Source organism: Anarhichas minor, unplaced genomic scaffold (genome assembly GCF_050575085.1).
Source record: "Anarhichas minor isolate MPS153535 unplaced genomic scaffold, ASM5057508v1 ptg000026l, whole genome shotgun sequence".
NCBI classification, from domain to species: Eukaryota; Metazoa; Chordata; class Actinopteri; order Perciformes; family Anarhichadidae; genus Anarhichas; species Anarhichas minor.
The window spans coordinates 11,785,319-11,804,017 of record NW_027466472.1 but is presented as its reverse complement, the minus strand read 5'-3'; the positions used below and the strand labels follow the sequence as shown (position 1 = coordinate 11,804,017).

The window sequence follows — 18,699 nt, the reverse complement described above, 5'->3', positions numbered from 1 at the left end:
ATGACTATAATGTAGTCTCGTAATAATGATGTAAGATTATTCATGATTCTTATAACTACTCCCTTCTCATCACTGATGTGGCTCCACTCCTATCGCCCATACTACAGCAGACAGGTCATCCTCGGCGAAGGGGCACCTGCTGTCCCGCTCCTGCGCTGCAGTGGCTGTGAGACGAGAGTGGCCTATAGATGATTAGTGCACAGCTGGAAATGAAGGCAGACCTGTAACACCTGACGGGATTCTTAACATCACAGCATCGCGCGCACGAGCGACGCAACACGCACTTTACACCCCTCCCCCCCCCCCCCCCCTCGGGAGAGCCAGAAATGATGTCCCGTCTGCCGGGCAGCAGCAGGACAACGTGCGGGACCACTGGCACCTTTTTGTCGGCTTGTCTGGTCTCCGCTTGTCAAGCCCTTCGGAATTGCGGGGAGGTCCAGTGCGGCGACGGCCACCAGTGCTGTCCGCCCATCGTCACCGGGAACGGCAGTGCCAGCTCCGCGGTGCGCTGCTGCAAGCTCCCCATCCACATATTCTTCGACAATGTTGGCTGGTTTACGCGGAAGCTGTCGGGCATCCTGATCCTGTTACTGCTTTTCGCCATGGGCTACTTTATTCAGCGGATCATCTGCCCGCGGCCCCGCCGTCTCCCGCACAATGACCGCAGCGAGGAGCCCTCCCTCTTTCACGGGCACGCGTCGGCGTCCCAGGACTCCCTGCTGGACCGGTACCCCGAATACAGCCTCGGGGACTTCGCCTCTCCGAACCTGCCCGCATACGATGAGGTCAAAAATTTGCCCACATATGAGGAGAGCATGCAGGAGATGCACAGAGACCGGTCCGATGATAACTTGCTGTCGGAAAACGAGAGGGGTGGTCAGGGCAGGGTGAGAGCGGCCGGACCGAGAGCCGGAGACCAGAGACGGGATGTCCTGGAGGTATCAGGACCGCAACACAGCCCGAGGACATGTCGGAACTCTGTCTGAGATTGGGAAAAACTGCAGAGACAATATGGCATTCTTATTTTAATAGAATCAGGGTAATTATCTTGCAGAGATATAAACTGAAGTGCAATTATAATCCTGAATGTTAAGAATAAAGGAGGAGGCTGAGAAAATGCACGTGTTTTGTAAGATTATAGGGGATTACTCGCTTTTTGTATGCAAATGGCCGCTTGGGTTAAGTAAATGAGATTATGAAGAAAGCGAAGGCGGCTGAAATTGACGCTCTTTGTGATCTGGACAGCTAATTTGGCTCCGGTACAATCGCATTAAGTTTTACTTAAACACCTCAATTTAAAGTGGCACCGTGAGACAGTTTTTCTTCTGTCAAATTATCGTCCTTTCTTAGTCTTAATGCTAAGTATTCTGCTGGACCTGAAAGACCTGCTTTTCTTTTATTTATTCCTCATTGCATTTGCATCCAAAAGGAAGACTATATATTGTTTCTCAGTAACCTGAGATGTGGGCTGAAAGAGGGAGGGAAGGGATGAGTATCAATTGTAATAGTTTCTGCAGCACACATTTTGTTTTTATCAGCCAGCTTTAGAGCCAGTTCATTTTATATTTTATCAGTATCAAAGCAGTATTTTTCCAAACTGACTCACACACATGCACATATCGGTGGGGGCTGACAGATGAGCATTTTATCAGTGACCTGAGCCATGTGTGATATGCCTAAAGCTGTAGCCACAGAAGAGAAATGCTATTTTTAAAAGTGCTGGGATCCTGCTGCCCGAGGCTATCAGTGACTCCCAGGTTCTGAATTCAATAAAAGCAATGGCAGATAATACAGCTGGCATACTGATATGGCTTAAAGTTGTGTTTTGATGACAGCATGTCAGACAACATCACAACTGCTGCCAACGCAGAACTAACACTGTAAAGCTCAGACCAAGCAAAGGAAAAGACAAAGGGACATTTAACAGGAAACAAGGGTGGGACAAAAACATTATTTATTATTAATATTTCTTTGTTCTGGGAGTGGTCTGAGAAAACCTAGAAATCTACTTGTAGTATGTTTACCTTATGTGTGTAACTGCCCCCTGTTCATTTGCATTTCTGATTAATGACACAAGAAATGTCTTTTTGCTGTTATTGAAAACCAAGCTGACACCACACACACCTCATTACACCAGGCTTAATGGCCTGTTTACCTGGATTAACGCTAAAGGTGTATTTGCTATAAACTGCCCATTAAAATGCCTCAATTATGTAACAATATTGAAAAAAAGCACATTTGTCATTGTCACTTTACTTCGACATTAGCTGGGTGTGTGGTAAACAGTCACGCTTGCCATACCTCTCTCCAGCACAGACTTGAAGCAATGTTAGCGCATCATTAGTAACAGGCGAAAAGAGAAGAAAGGTAAATTACAAGAACAAATAACATGCCAATCATTATCACAGTCAGAAATGTTCTCCATTGGTTCCCAGACCCCAAGATGACATTTTCAAATGCTCATAATGATGTTTAGTTTACCATCATAGGAGGCTCGCAAAACCTGCAAAAATACACATTTTAGGGGCTGGAAGAAATTAAATTTTTTTTTAAATGTGGCTTAAAAAAGGATGAACAGTGTGAATGACAAGAATCAATCAATTCTCAATCTTAATCAATTAACAAAATATTTGGCATTTGCACATATTTACCTGTCCTGAATGAGAAAGTGTTAGTATATAAACTGTGGAGCTTTGTTTATCTATCCTGTCTTTAATGGTTATCTACTTGTGCCTCACTGGCTGTAAAGCACCCATTGACCTTCACCTTATTAAATGAACTATCTGCCATCAGAAAGACCAATAAATACTGTTAGTACAGGCATTGGATCAAAGGACTGTTATTCACCACAATAAGTAAAACTTCAATTTCCGTCAGGTTTAGCTATTAAGGTATGGAAGATGTTGTTGCTAAAGCATCTGAATGTGCAAACTTAGACTTTACAATTAGAGACCTTGAGCTTCTCTAATGCTCCCGATGCTAAAAGTCTGAGTGTGATTGTGACGGCTTGTGTAATCCAATACTGCCAGACCATGATGGCAGAGCCAACAGTGAACACTGATGGCTTTCCTTTCCAGAGGGATATTTGTGGGTGGCTCGAGTTTGCTCTTAAAAGCATTGAATGCATGCTCAAAACCCACTGATGGGTAGATGAGGTTGAGTATGTGACCCCAAGATGCATGAAGCCATATGCTGTATATAGTGCTAGTCAAACCATAAGAGGTGTGAATGTTGTCCTCCACTTCGTCCTTCATAGTCCTTGCAGTTCATTGTGAACAAGCTGATATATCTAAGCTGTAACAGTGGGTTTGGCGGCAGTGGGCATAATCAGTCTCCAACAGTTCCTAGCATGAAACATTAATCAGATGAAGTATAGCGCGACATCCGCTGGCAGGGGAGAGGACAGTGATACAAATCCAAACATATACTATATGTGCACAAACATATACAGAGACACAAAGGACTAATACACACTACACAGAGACACACAAGCGACATCAGAATGTGCGTCAATGATCCAGTTGTTTTATGGCTCATTGGACCAAAGAATGGATCAACTATAAAGGTCAAATCAATGAGCATTATCTCCTCCTCATAAATTTTACATTATATCCGGGAAGTTTATTTTTAGGGGAGCTGCATTGTTTGGTCATCAATCTAATATGAGAACTTGCAAGTCATCGGATATTAAGCTCTGTGGTTTAACAAAAGTACAGTATCTATTTGGTATTTTGTGCAGCGTAGTTTCAAAAATATGAAATGCTATAGTTCGTTTATTGTTCAGTAGATACCACTGAGAGTCAAAAGTGTACACAACACAGGTTAAGTAAATACATATTTTTCATTACCAATATGTGAAAAAAAATCCTAGACACATTACTAAGATAGGGTACAGTATGCAATGTATAATGGATGAGCAAGTATGGACACAACACATTATTCATTTCTATTTTTCAGTGCGTGGCCTCTCTCTGTGGTAATGCATGTGAAACCTGACTCCTCGCTGATAAGTCTTTTCATAGATTAATGTTGTCTGTTCCAGCCGACCATGTTTTTTTCACACAGTGAGTATAGGCTTTGAAGAAAGCGTATGGAGGGAGTAAAATACGAGTAAAACAGTGAGTCAGAGAGACTTAGGCAGTAAGCAGCTAAAAGTGGTGCTGAGAAAAAACGTCTACCAATTTATGTGAGGTTTCATCTGGGGCCACTCAGTTTCAGGGATTGTGCCGATGAATTAGTACAGTTTCTGTCCACATCATCTTGATATAGTTGAGCAGTTGTTTTTATTTGGAGTGCCCCGAGACAGATCTTCTCCCTCATTCGTCCCACCTGGGTCACTCGACGAGATGGATAGGCTATAATGGTGCGGCTGATGTACTGGCCCTCTGCCAGCCAGGGGGTGGAGCTGCATGGCAAGCATTTGGTTTCACACCTCAGCAGAAAAGGAAATACAAGAATAACTCAAAGAGAAGCACATATTGGACTCTAAAACACACATGCACCCAGAAATACCTCCGGTGAGAGTGCAAAGCTGAAAAAACATGTCAAAATGACTCTATGATCTTTGTATAAAACCAGTGAAGCATCACCACGTTAAATAAATAGAAAAAATAGAAACAGTAAGGTAAAAGACAACATTCTGGATGAATATATACAGTATTTTTATTAACTGACATTCATTTTAGTGTTTACAGAAGGCAAATTCTTGAATACATAAAATGTAAAAATATCTATCCATACAAAAGCACAAAGTCAAACATCACAGACAGAAAAACAGAAAAAGATATTAATCAACTTAGAACTTGACACACTGAAATCACTGAGAAGCCGGTATGAGAGGAAGGCCATAAATGGTGTTGTTGCTGAAAAATAGTACTACTAATAGATACTCTTCCCAAAGTCAAATAATCCACCTACAGTAACAGAATGCCATGTACAATGTTGTGCAAATGTTTTACATTACACAGCATATGCCACAAGATGGATGTGTAAAAGTCAAGTGTCCTATTCTTCATGGTCTACATCTCCAAATGTTCCCTTTCGTTGTTACTTGAAGTTAATGTACTTTCGACTAATGGTAGCCATTTTACCTTAAGTACAGACATTTTTACTACTTTGAGGCCGAGCCAAACCACTTCATATTCACCAAATGTCAAAAACACAATCAATTTCTGCAAAGCGGATGTTTTAGAGAAAGGTCCCCTGAACATTAACGTCGGGAAGCCAAGCTGCTTCTCACAGAGGGGTTTGCAGCTTTCTCCCTTTCTTTAGCCAACTCCATATCTATCTTTGCCTGGATTTTCTCCCAGTCAACCTCAACCTGGCAGAGAGACAGAAAGACGAGATCAGATTAAACACAAATCATCGAAATAAGTCACATTACTTAAGGTGGGTATCGCATTGGACGCTTGAAAAGTGTGGCATGCTTTAACGCTTTTCCCCTCCTGATTTGACTGAGGTATTCTTTGTAGCAAGAGGCACCTCACTGATGCTCCTCTAAGATTAAACAATTCTGGCAGTGGACACAGCAACAACAACTTCTAGGCTTTCCTCCATTTTTGGTTTCGTTCTGCAGCCTCTTCCGATTGGACAGCAGAGAAAAAAGTCACGAGTGTTCATCCCCTTAAGAGTTAACCATTTTCAAGTGTATAAGCAGAGCGTAAGATGTTGATAATCCCAGTGTGATTACCATCTAAATCGATGCCTGTGCGGTGCTGTCCTAACTTACCCCTTGAGCGTACTGCAGGAAACTCTTATTTGTCTCCTTCCTGCCAAATTTCTGCAGGAACTTCCCTCTATAGGCCAGCACGGTGTCCACATGGGTCTTGTGTTTAACTGCCAGCTCCAATGCCCTGGACGCAAGATGACAAGATGCAGATACACATCCATCGCGTATTGGACAAACATGCTTCACCAGAACTCTCACTCAAACCTTATTCTAAAACGAGGCTGAGTAAAAGCATCCTCCTCTCCTTCCAGCTGTAACCCTTGTACACACATTCACACGAACACTGAGCTCTACCTCTCCCAGTTGAAAAGGTCAATGCTGACTCGTATGGCTTGGTAGATGAGACCAGCTTGTAACAGCGTGGCCTCAGCCTCCTGGACCTGACCGCTGAACATCAGCATGTGGGCCAGAGACGACTCCTTAGATGGCTGCTCCTTTATAAAGTTGATGTACTGCACCCGAGATAACTGAAAGAGGAGAGGGAGAGGATTGTGAATGGGATACCTGATAGCTTGGTATCTTTTAAACTTGCTTGTTTCAGTTAAAGCAAGTGTGTGTGTGTGTGTGTGTGTACTTGTGTTGGAAGACCTGGCTAAACAAAAAAAGTTTTGAATTGAATTGGCCATTCACTAAAGCCCTTACCTCTCCAATGGCAGCATAGGCCATCTCCGCTGTGGTCAACTCCCTGTTTGCCATTGCCATACCAGCAAGACACGCCCACAAAGATTGGTCCTACAGATGTGGGGAGCAGAGGTATTTTTAGATGACAACATCTGACCATCTGACACAATAACCTAGAGATGCGTTTTCACATTTACCATTTTACTATACTAATGTATCTACATATGGACACTATTGTTTGACTTCGTGCCTTATTGTACTCGTGCCTGTTGTAATATCCTGCTTGTTGTAATATTTAATGGCGTCTCAACACAGAAATCGTTTCAGATGTGTTTTTCAATCAGTCTCACGCGAATCTGACAGAACACATACGCTTCTATTTGAATCACTTGCATTTTTCTAGCAAGTACACAGGTAGTGTAAAATGTTTTATTCAAAAAGCAAAGTAATTTCCAGCTAGCAGTGATTAAGAATATAACAAAGCTTAATGTGGATGGCAGATTCAGGGGTGTGATGGTGTCTTTATAGACCCCATTACATCCTGCTCATATCCTGCCAGGCCTCATTGTAGTCAGGCTCCAAGTCATTACGAAAACATGCATGACACACACAAAAACAAAAAATAAACAGAGACGTTTGCTGTTCACAACATCAATAAGTGTAAACAAATGTGTCACCACTTTATTCCATGCAGCTGCATTCATTAAAATGAAGCCCGAACCACCAATTGGCCAACAGTTGAGCAAACTTCTCACTGGAATCACCACTGTGTAATCGCCCCTTTAATCAGTGTCCATCACTAAGACAAGCAGCTATTATCGGAAACCATTCCTGGAAGCCACAAATAACACTGTCAGCCTGATGTCAGAAACGTGATATAAAAAGTTGATGACATATCCCAAATCTTCCTTTGGTGTTGCCTGTATCATAGTTTATTAGATTATTAATGCAAACTACTGTATGCCTTTTTCTGTGTATGGCCCTAAACTATTTCATGTGTCAACTCCTATTTGGTCAAGGCTTACTGACAATGACTGTAATTCTGGGAAAAGCCGTGCTGCCACCAAACTCTTACCAGAAGTAGAGGGGGGAGGGGTCGAGGAAAAAGCTCTTAAAACCAGTGCCTCTCTCTCCGGCCCTTTTGTCCCACCCTCTTCTTGCTACTAGCCGTCCATTTCTCCAGGGTTGTGGTTATTGCATCATCGCCCAAGTAAAGAAACAAACAACACTGCATTCAGTGTGTGTGTGTGTGTGTGTGTGCGCGTGTATGCATGTGACGAGTTTACACATGCATATAGTGGAGTGGGTATTTATGAGTGAGGTCTTTGGGGGCTAAATCCGGTAAATGGTGTCACCAGGCTAATTGAAGGCTAATTAAAACCTGCTGGTCTGGGCCCATAAACCTGTCTACTACCTTCTCATTTCAGACCCTGTCTCGCTGTCTTTCATACGTACATGCATGCGAATGACACACACACAACACAGGAAGCTGGACATTGCCAGAGCTGTAGACTGCAGGATATGTCACACCAAGTTTAGTCAACAATAAGAAGTACTTGACACTGTGATTTGTCTGGGTATCTAACATATAAAATAATATTTCAAATAGGTATACAAATACAAAGATGTGCTGGTTTTCTATGTTACCTTGGCGAAGCGGCAGAGCCGCAGTGCATCCTCCCAGCGTGCAGTGGTGCTGTATTCGTGCAGGAGGGCTGGGTAGGGAGGTACACTGCTGAAAACCAGTGAACCGTCCCCTTGGCGTAACGTCACCTTGGTGCCAACATAGCTCAGAATGTGGGGTGAACGGCTGAACTCACTTTGAAGGGGACAAATACGTTCACACACACACACACACACACACACACACACACACACACACACACACACACACACACACACACACACACACACACACACACATCAGAGTTAGAACAAATACAAGTAACCACATCCTCAAAGTTTTGCTGTCACAGAAAAGCCAGCAAGGAACTCAGTGTTCCCCTGTTTGCAAGTATTATTAGCGGGCGTGAGAAAACATGTTGGAAAAAAGACTGTTCAATAACATATATAGGGTAATACAATGTGTTATAACTAAGTTAACATGTAGAAGATGATGGATTGTGCTAATCAAGAATACAACCAACAAATTATTGACCATGCAGTTTTTCCCAGTTTGCTTATGTGTGCATGTGTGTGTTTGTAACCTGCACTGTACTGCACTTGGTCCAATCTGCCTTCAATCACAGATATCAGAAAAAAAAAGTGAAAGTGGAGCCTTTGTATTTATTCTTTAGCTTTTGCCGCTTGGCATGAGGTGTTCCACATTTGTACATTGCAAAAGAAACTAACTTTTAGAATGAAATCTGGCTGCTGGAGCGCCACCACAGTAAAAGCTGAAAAAAATGAAAAATACCAACTCAAATTGAGGTAGTGTTACCATAACTTGATTCATGGTGTCTGAAAAAGTATGATTCAGCACTGGAAGTGTAAGAAATTAGCAAGCCATAAACCACTGACAGGGGCAGAGACAAGCAAAACTAGTCCGTGATCGCCTGTACAGAAAGTAAATACCAGCTTCTGTACTGAAGCTGAAGTTTAGGCCTTTTGGGCAGGAAGCATTGCACAATCTGACAGCTGCTGGCAAAAAATAGTGCCTTAAGTGCTATTTGTTGTACCTCGGGAATGAGCTGGAAGGTACCAAAAAATCTGCTTCTGCTCTTATTTTTCATATTTTCCTCTCTGGTGCACAGTATCAGCTTTTTATTAAAAAATACCATTATAAAAGTGGGAGAAAATGACTGCACGTCTACCTGCCATCCTTGATGTACAGTGTTTTTTGCAGCAGTTCCTTGTCAGTGAAGACAGCACTTGGGTAGTACCACACTGTGAACTGGTTGTCTTGGATCCCACACAGGATGTTAGCGGCATCATTCCATGCCATACTGTGAACCATGCTACCTACAGGACGGAGCACACACAATGATCACGTTCATCCGATGTTAGCCACACTTGCGTGTAAAAACAAAGAGAGTCACTACACATCTTCTCAAGAGAGTTCCCTCCTTCTTGTCTCACCAATTTTGCAGATTTTGGGCTCTCGCCCAAGATGACGCACTGAGGTCAAGTAAAGATCACGGTTCTTGTCTATCAGGGCGATCTTCCTCTCAGTGGATGGGCCACACTGGTCCAGAGCTACCTCCACCACCTCCAGCTGTACATGATAATGAAATGCAAGCACAAAGGTAAGAGGGAACAGTTGAGTGAATGATGGACGGACCACAAAAGATCAGGAAAGGAAAGGAACGGGAATATTCTATATATATATATATATATATATATATATATATATATATATATATATATATATATATATATATATATATATATATATAGACTAGTTATCTATTGAATTACTTGAAAACATGCTATATTGTGATGTATATTGTTATCAAGATATGAAATGACCTGTATTGGGATAGAAGGCTTTATTGCAGAGCCCTATGTGTGTGTGCTTTTGGCCACAGCCAGCTGGCCTGGTACAGTGTGTTGGAGCTGTGGAGTACTGGCAGACAGAGCCATGCTAACAAACAGTAACTAATGCCACCTTGTCTTCTTTTTTTCCTTTTCTTCTGTCTCTTTCCCACTTAGTTTGACTCCAAAGCCCCTCCCCCATGTTCTTCCTGTGGCTGTATTGTTTCTCTCCCTCCTGGATATGGGTAAGTATACTGCCACTACATTTAGCTAAAGCTTAAAGTGTGCAGGCAAACTGTCAGCATTGTCACCTGTTGATTTATATAGAAGATAAAAACAAGGAGCTGCATCAATCTTATAGTATAGGCTTGGCTAGCTAGCTCAAATATACAGTGCAGACATGTAGGGGAAGATGCTGGGTCTAATTGAACCACACAGCCTACTGTACATTTCCTCAAAGTTGGGAACACAGATGCACATTTTTAAACCCTGTCCACCACAGATATAAGAGAAAAGAGATGATTTCTGGTGCAAAATTATATTTGGGGCTAACTAGTTTACCACTAGCTTACTGTGTGTTGCAGTAGCTTTTTCTATAGTAAAAAGCATCAAGAAACCTGATGCTAACTTATTAGTTCGGTGATGCAGGTTAGAAGTTATTAACATTACTTGCATTCTTCACAAATGATCACTGCACAAGCTGATTGATTTGCTTTGGGAGTCTGGAGTCTGATGTATATATTAAAACACATCTTTCACCCACATACAATCATTTTATGTTGGTAATATAACTTGGAATAATTAGTTTGACACACAATAATGAGCCTCTGTCAGAGACAACTGGGCTGTATGTCATAGTGTAACTAACTGAATGAGTCTTCACTGTGCATAATGAAATATTGTACTAACACAGATCTTCAAGGGTCACACTCTGGCACAATATGATATCATATTGTTATACACACATAATAAAGCACAATACCAGTCACCGCGGTAAATGTTTGTCCAACTGCTGTAGCAGAAAGTCTCTAATTTCGGGGTCGGAGCACTTCCTTGTTACTGAAACACATACGGTCAATTTAAGGGCAAAGGATTACCCACCTTGTGAGTCAAGGGCTTGCCATCGCCAAGGGCTTTCCCAGTCAGGGCGTCGAAGAGAAGGATGACTGGTGAGGAGAAACGTAAAGAGAACATTGTAAAAGCAAAGTCCGTCCTATTCACAGGATTAAAGTGGCGACAGCGGTCCCCTTACCTTTTTCATCACTCTTGTCTCGGATGGCGATGGTGTCATTACTAAGCGAGACACCTTGGGCATTTAGGACGTCAGCTCTCATACCAGGGAACTTGGGGGAGGAAATCAATCTTCCCTCGTAGGAGAATGTATACAACCCTGCTCCATCCACGAGCAGAAAATGTCTGGGTGGGGGAGACGGGAGAATACAGTAGATGAGCGTTAAACAAGTGTACTGAAAATCTATGATATTATCTGTGGGTGAGTGGGATGGCATGGAGAGGGAAGAAGGGGACCAAGTAAGGAGATATGATAAATGTTAAAGAGTAAAATAATAAACACTCTTTAACAGTTAATCAACTGACAGAAGCAGGTAATTTAGACATGTAATGCACAGTAACACAACTTGAACTTACTCAGCAAGACTCAAATGTGATTTCAGAATGGCCAATAATCTATTTAGCTGTATGCTGAGTGTCAGGCGCTGCACTTGAGTATTGTACAAGACCTACTCCATATTAATACAATTTCCCCCAGTGGTTTCACTCTCGGCCTTATTGTATGTCAAGACTGGCTAATCGAGAGCACAGACCCTGTTCGTGTGTGTGCGTGTGTGTGTGTATGCTTGGTTTGCAGCTTGATGAGTGATCAGTGTGGAGCAATGAAGCTTTAGAGGAGCTGATAGATGATCCAACAGCCTGTTCTCCCTCTTGTTGCACTGCTCCTGGAATAGAGAGACTCACTTCTCTGCTTGCAGGATGAGGCTCACTGTTCCCTCCTTCAGGTCAAAGATGAGGGGAGTATTCCAGTTCCTTGAGCTGGCACAAATAAACAGCACAAAAACAGCCAGTAAAATCTGTGAACATCTAAGAGCAAAGTGCTAAATCTAGCATAAGTCCAGAGGTGAGAAGACCGGAGAGACAAGACCAAGAACAGAGTATTGAAAGACAACTAAATAAAGGCAATGTCAATGAAGTGAGAGGAGATACATCTACAGATAGATCATGAAGAGTGCAGTGAAAAGGTAGAGGTAAGTAAAGTAAAAATGACACTTCAACATACACAGATCAGATAACATCAGCCCAGTGAGAATCAGCAGTTTAGTAAGATGTGGTTGTTATTTTTTCCCACCAGGCCTTCTTAGTTTTCCTCTTTGACAAAATGTATCTAATCTACACAGTATGGAATCTCAGTTTATCTCAGTTGGATCTGAAGATTATCCTTAAGATTTGTTTATTAGATGAAAATCATACGATGAGAACTTTCAGTCCAGTGTAAATATAAAACCAGAGGACCACAGGAGACAAAGCAAAGGAAGAGTGGGGTACTGACTTGTAGACATAGCACTGGAGGGAAGTGGCGACCACAAGGTGACCGTATGCCAGAGAGGTTTTGATAACTCGATCTCGGAACTCCAGCGCGTCCATTGCATCGTCCATCACATTCCTTACCTGAGAAAGAAGAAGGGAAGGACAGGGGGGGGGGGGGGTGCAAACAAGATGAGTTCACTGAAAAAAAGTGTAGAGATGAATAAATCCCTCAGGAATGACTGAACAGGCATCAACTTTATACTACTGAACAAACACTTTACATTTAAACATGCAAACAACAAATGGGAGCCACTGGCTTCACTAACAGAGGGGTGAACACAGTCACGTACGCATTGGAGTGTATTTATTCTTAATATACACAGGAAACAGTCTACAGTACGTCCAAGTGTATGTAGGGCAACTGTGGTCGGTTGAAGCCGTTTTTTACTGTTTTTTGAGTTTGTGCGTGCGGTGGTGCAGTTGCTAGTTTTTTCACCTGCATAGATAAATACTTCCCTCCAGCTCTCTCTGTGAATGAATGAAAAGGCCTTTTCCAGCACCAGGTGAAAGGTGGGGTTATTTTTACAGCTTTACAGATCTTCCTCTTCTGCTCTCTCCAGCAAGCCAAATTTACATGAAACACAACCAGGAATAAAAAACATTTGACCGCAAGGTGGTAAATTTAGCTGGCTGATTCACAAACCACTGGCAGATGTGCACTTTTAAAGAGGACTGCGAGGAGGAGAAGGGGAGGAGGGAGACAGAAAAGTGCCTGCAAGGCTGAAAATAAATGGCTGATGACCCGACTTTGTTTGGTTTACACAAACTACACTTGGTAAAGATGTCTATGGCAAACGAGTGCACATGTGTGTAGGCACACGTGTATGTGTGTGTGACCTTGTTTCGGTAGGTGTGCATGTGTGTCCCTGTCTGAAAGTGTGTGTGTGTGTGTGTGTGTGTGTGTGTGTGTGTGTATATATATGTACATTTGGGTGTGTTAACCACATGTAAACGCTACCTTGTGGTTAGCGTGAGTTTAAACAGTAGAGAATGGCGGAGCGAGAGAGGCAGCGAGACAGGCTGGTCATTGTCATTGCAGGGCTGCACACTGGCACACAGGGAGGGTCCTACTTTAATATATGGCCACAACTAGTCAAGGCCAGGGAAGCATTTGCTTCCCTACATAGCATATTCACTCACCACTTTACAGTCACTTTACATGGCATTGCAGTACTTTTCAATTCTCTCGAAATGCAGACATAACTGAGTTGTTTGAGAATCTATCAGTTGTCCTCACAGACACACTCATTTTCAGTGATATTTCTTTGAAAACCCCATGACGTGTAAAACTACAACTTTTATGACAGACAAAGAATCAAGATGGACTTTTAGCATGATTCCTTTGCATATGCATAAAACTGCAGCATTTGTTTTGCTAAAATCTCTTTCTGTCATTGTTTTGTATTATGTCAGTCTTCATCACTTCTTTTGTTTTAACAAACAAACTCAAAGTTAAGAATGGCATGAGTCACTGAGACCCTAGACAAGACTAAATTGACTTTCTTTAAGGTTAAAACATAAACGTAGATGTGAGTGTGTGCGTGCGTGCATGCGTGTGTGTGGCGCTCTTTCCACCTGCATGGTTCTCCTCTTGGTAAGAGTGATCACAAAGTTCTTCCACTCCCAATGCTGCTCCACCACGTGGGCAAAGATGACATGCCCGTTGCCACAGGCCCCGGCCAGCTGGGTGCCGTCTGCAGACCAGGCCAAGCTGAACACACTGCCTGTGTTGGGCTTCTCCAATGCATAGGACCACTGGAGGGAGGGGCCAAGGGGAGAAAGCAAACAAGATGGGGGAGAGAGAGAGAACAATATGGTTAATGGCTACGGACAGTTATCTATGATCTTAAACAATTACCTGGGAGGCAGCTTAGGAACCAGAAACAACGACAAGTTTAGAGAAGAGAAGCGATGAGAGTCCGGAGTTGTGTATGAGTGAGTGCGTATGCACATAATGTAAAATCTGCTAGAAAGACAGGGGCCCAGTCAGTCAGTCATTGAGCTGTGATGAACTGTGAGACACTGAAGTAGCGCTCGGCCCTGCCAAGTCCAGCACTCGCGCTCGTAAACATACACTCTGCTATACTCATCTATTACATACACGGGGGGCAGGGGTACAGGGAGGGAAAGGGGGGGGGGGGGGGGGGGTTTATATACGAGCCCCCAAACTGAAGCCAAAAGCTGATTAACAAGACCTCCCCCTTCTTTTTATAACAAACGGTTTGAAAGAGGACTAACAGACACAAAGTAATTGAAAGAGGAGTTTTTCTCCATGTCCGCTGTGCTGCTTCAGCCAAACCCTGCACTCTTGACGACTATAAGTGATGATATGCGTCCCTTAATTAACAGTATCTTAGACAAGAAAACCTCTCTCTTCTTTTACTGTTGACCTGAGGTATCCCTATGTGATCCCTTTATTTCTCTCTCTGTTTCCAGTACTTTTTCCATCTTCCTCTACTACCTTTCCACACTCCTGTCCCTCAAGTCTTCTGTAAAGTATCACAACAACAAAAAAAAGGTGCTTTGATTTAACACAAATCAGTTGAGACAGTCTGGATTCACCAGCAACTAATTATTCCGATTAGCAGAGTAAGATACACTCAAGAAGTTTCTACCTCCTCCCAAGATCATTTGTTGTGGTCCGCTGTGCCCACCTGGAGTCTTTGTATTATAACCACTGCTGACTGTGTCACATAATACCCCCTTCCACCGTCACCCCCAAAAGCTGCTGACCGATTTTAGTCATCTGTGATCTTCCACACAAATGCATGCATTCACACTGCAAACTGCTTACGAAGGGAGAAAAGTGCTAATGTTAGCTTAGCGCTGCCTGCTTGTCTGTGATGGAGAGACAAGTGTGGTGCAGCAGGCCAAGTGCTGCGGTAAAGTCTGGAGAAAAAGCCCCAGTGTGTTTGCTGCCTCATACACGTTCAGCTGCAGGATGTGAGGTGTGGTGTGAGGAAACAGTCGGCAGGCTACAGGTTACAGGCTCGCTACTTGGATCTCTCTCCCACTTGCCGGTCTGCCTCATGCATACACTGTCGAGCTGGTTTTGGTCAGCACCCTCCCAGTAGTTAATGTCACATAAGGACCCAAAATAGTTGTGGGAATATATAAGACCTGTACAGCCATGTGGACAAGAGACAGTTTGTTAAAGTTAAATTAATTGCTATTTAACTTATTTTCCCGACCTGAATTTTTTTATTTCTGCAACACCACACACTTTTTCTATTTTCCAAACCTGAGAGATCTCATCTATGCTTCAGCTAACATCTTGAGATGCCTCGCTGTGTTAAAGCACCCTGGGGGGAAAGGAGAGGGGAGGAAAGGAGGCGAGAGGGATAGATAGATGGAGGGTCAAAGATGCAGCTGAATGTATACACCAGACTGTAATGAAGCAGGACATACGATATCGGCACGAGGAGCACTGCTGGATCCATGCTTAGCTAATGCTTTTAACACATTGAGCCATTTGACTCCTTCTAGAGCCAGCCGGCAAGCCAGCAAGTGAGAAAGTGTGTGGGAAGGGGGGGGGGGGGGGGGTTGTCTTGTGTGTGTGTGCAGCTATTGTGCGCATACATGTCTGTTGTTTGTGTATGTGTGTGTGTGAGAGAGAGTGTGGATGAGATGAAGAAAATGTAATTGTAAGAATTTAAGAAAATAAGATATGTGACAGTGTTTAAGCAGATGCATGTCACCATTCTGGAAAATGCTATTTACGTCTGTGTCACACAACAAAGCCAGACTATAGTGTAAAAACAAAGGCTGTGTAAGAAGGAGCTGGTGGGGCTGAGGATAGGAGAAATGGGGGAAACAGGTAAAGGGAAAAGCAGCAGGTGGAGGTGAATCAGTCAGTGGCAGTAGATTTGGCAACTGGTTTTCTTGCAGCCAATAGGGGCAGAACACTACTGGACAAGACTGGGAAGAGATGTAAGATTAGTGCAGAGCGATAGATAGACAGATGGATGGATGGATAGATATTATACAGCAAGATGAAAGAGCAAGCAGAAATGCAGAAAGAGTCTATAAAAGGCCCAAATGATGATTGAGGAGGGGCTGTGGAAGGTGGGTCTGGGCCTTCATCTAGCTGGAGTCCACTCTCTGGTCATTGAACCCTGTCTGTCCATAATGGGCAGCTTTGTGGCCAGAGAGAAGGTGGCAGACATGACGTGTAGTTCTCAGCTGAGCTCTGTGGGAGACCTCTCAAACGTACAATGAGCTTATACACGCAGACTATGTATGTACATATAGCAGCAATGTATGCATGCAAGTCTAGGTACACACTACAAATCAGACAGAAACACACCCACCCCCACACATGTACTTGTGTCAAAGACATGGCAGGAGACCAAGGGCTCGTATTCTAACACTTGTGATGATCACTTTGAGCACCAAGCGGAACACCTACACATGCATCCTGTGTGTGTTGACATGTGTGTGTTAATGTGACTCATACGCACAGACGTTAGTGGCATGTAGGTGACAAACCGTGGAGTGCTGAACTGGTAAAATGACCCTGTTGGATGCTGTAGTGCTGCGCAGAACATTTGATAACGCTGCTCTACCATTAACCATCCATCACCATATTCTGTTGGGGGTGTTACTATCCAGATCTCTTTTTGTTCCAGGGGCAGAAACAAGTGATGATCCACAGACCCTGGCTTGCAGCATGCAACCTATGATAAAGGGACGTTTTTTCCCTTTTTTTTGCCTCCTAACCACCAGGGAGCAGTGGTGTTTTTTTCTCTTTTTTTTTTCTTCAGGGGTATTTGCTTTTTAAAGGAAAAGCTCAATTCTAGTCCAGTCCAGGCGGCAACCTTTGATTCTGGCAAGTGAAGCCACTGCGGAAATGTCTTAAACTTACATTCTCTCCACTGACCAGCAGGAGAAGAATCCTCTGGTTGCAAAAAGAAGTCTGATTGTATAGAAGTCTGAGGAAATGACACTACTTCTCACTTGATTTATTACCTCAGTATGCATTGTTAACATGAGTTTATGGTCTCAATCGCCACTTTTCTTCAATACAGCATGAAGTTCATTTAGTAAATGATGGTCCCATTTAGAGTAAGCACGGTATGTTTTAGGGCGTGGCTACCTTGGGATTGACAGGTCGCTACCACTACCAGAGCCAAATACGGCGTCGCTTCTCCACAGTCCAAATATGGTCACTTCTGTTCACTGGTTGCAAAAAGCCAAGATGACGACGGCCGTAATGTGGACGGTCGGTTTGATGCCAGAATGAAAAGTAATGTTGGGGAATGGTGATGACATTCAGAGTCAATACCCCAATGACAAAAGATGAAGCTCTCATACCACTCTGGAGTAGACAAACGGAAAGAAGAAGAAAAAACAAGAAGAGGAAAAAACAGGGCGGAAAGAAATACAGGTAAGGATTTCGAAATTTAACCTTTTTCCTTTGCAAAAGCTGTTGACATGCTGTTAGTTGAAATGAAAACGTTAGGAAGGCTAGCTACCATACATTACAATGCTACCGATTGTTAATGTTCTATTATGCAGTGTTGGACCAAAACATTGACACATTAATGAATGTGTAATGACACTACAGTTGGGTTAGACTGTACTGCTGTTTTTCAAGAAGCCTTTGCCCTTCAATGTTGACAACTAGGGAAAATCTAAACCTAAGTGGTGTTCTTCCTTTGGAATAATGTTATAGGCTAGCTAGCCTTAAGTTAGCTAATTACCTTTGGCTTTTGTGTAATGTTGCGTTACTGTATGTATGTATGTTAGTAACGTCAGCAAACTAGTAGAGCTGCAAATTAACATAATTTTAACATAGCCAACCGTATTTACTGTCGCTTAGGGCCCCAAAATGTTCAGAAAGGGCCCTGCTAGCATAGGCCCAAGCAGACAAAATGACATTCTGCAGACAACGGCAAATTAGCAAACACACATATGCATGCACGTACCCAAAAACACAGTGAATCTACGAACACACAGCCTCTTTAGAGCCTCTTTAAGGAGTTTGCTTGCCTTCTCCCTTCCTCCCTCGCTTCTGCTCACTCTCTCTCTCCATTTCTCGACATATGTTTACCATTAAGACTGGCAGGTGTTGTGGGCCTGCCCCTTCTCTCTATTATTGCCCTGCAGCCGCAGCCAACATAGGGAGGCCTGCAAAAAGGTTACTTAAAAAAAAAAAAGTTAACTCAAAGGCAAGGACGTTCTTACTCTGAGAACCCCCAAATGATATAACTTTAACTTGTTTCCAAAGGCACCCTCTGCGTGCTCCTCTCTATATAACTAACTCTGCCCTGGAA

At 43.1% G+C, this 18,699-nt stretch overlaps 2 protein-coding genes across 3 annotated transcripts in view; one reads left to right on the top strand and one right to left on the bottom strand.

Moving 5' to 3' along the window:
* The first annotated feature begins 295 nt into the window (after positions 1-295).
* Positions 296-1,117, top strand: c15h3orf80 (chromosome 15 C3orf80 homolog). The gene has a single exon (XM_076100890.1). The coding sequence runs from the start codon at positions 327-329 to the stop codon at positions 984-986; it is 660 nt and encodes a 219-aa protein (XP_075957005.1). The 5' UTR covers positions 296-326; the 3' UTR covers positions 987-1,117.
* A 3,527-nt stretch (positions 1,118-4,644) lies between these two features.
* ift80 (intraflagellar transport 80 homolog (Chlamydomonas)) overlaps positions 4,645-18,699 on the bottom strand; it is a 33,288-nt gene continuing 19,233 nt past the window's right edge. For both annotated transcript variants that reach the window (XM_076100811.1, XM_076100810.1), the window contains exons 9-20: positions 14,000-14,179; positions 12,387-12,505; positions 11,798-11,872; positions 11,076-11,239; positions 10,925-10,989; positions 9,428-9,563; positions 9,163-9,310; positions 7,997-8,168; positions 6,371-6,460; positions 6,023-6,195; positions 5,729-5,852; positions 4,645-5,320 (exon numbers count right to left, since the gene is read on the bottom strand). In XM_076100811.1, the coding sequence (XP_075956926.1) occupies positions 5,210-5,320; positions 5,729-5,852; positions 6,023-6,195; positions 6,371-6,460; positions 7,997-8,168; positions 9,163-9,310; positions 9,428-9,563; positions 10,925-10,989; positions 11,076-11,239; positions 11,798-11,872; positions 12,387-12,505; positions 14,000-14,179 (1,557 nt within the window). In that variant the 3' untranslated portion in view covers positions 4,645-5,209. The remainder of the gene's footprint in view (positions 5,321-5,728; positions 5,853-6,022; positions 6,196-6,370; positions 6,461-7,996; positions 8,169-9,162; positions 9,311-9,427; positions 9,564-10,924; positions 10,990-11,075; positions 11,240-11,797; positions 11,873-12,386; positions 12,506-13,999; positions 14,180-18,699) is intronic.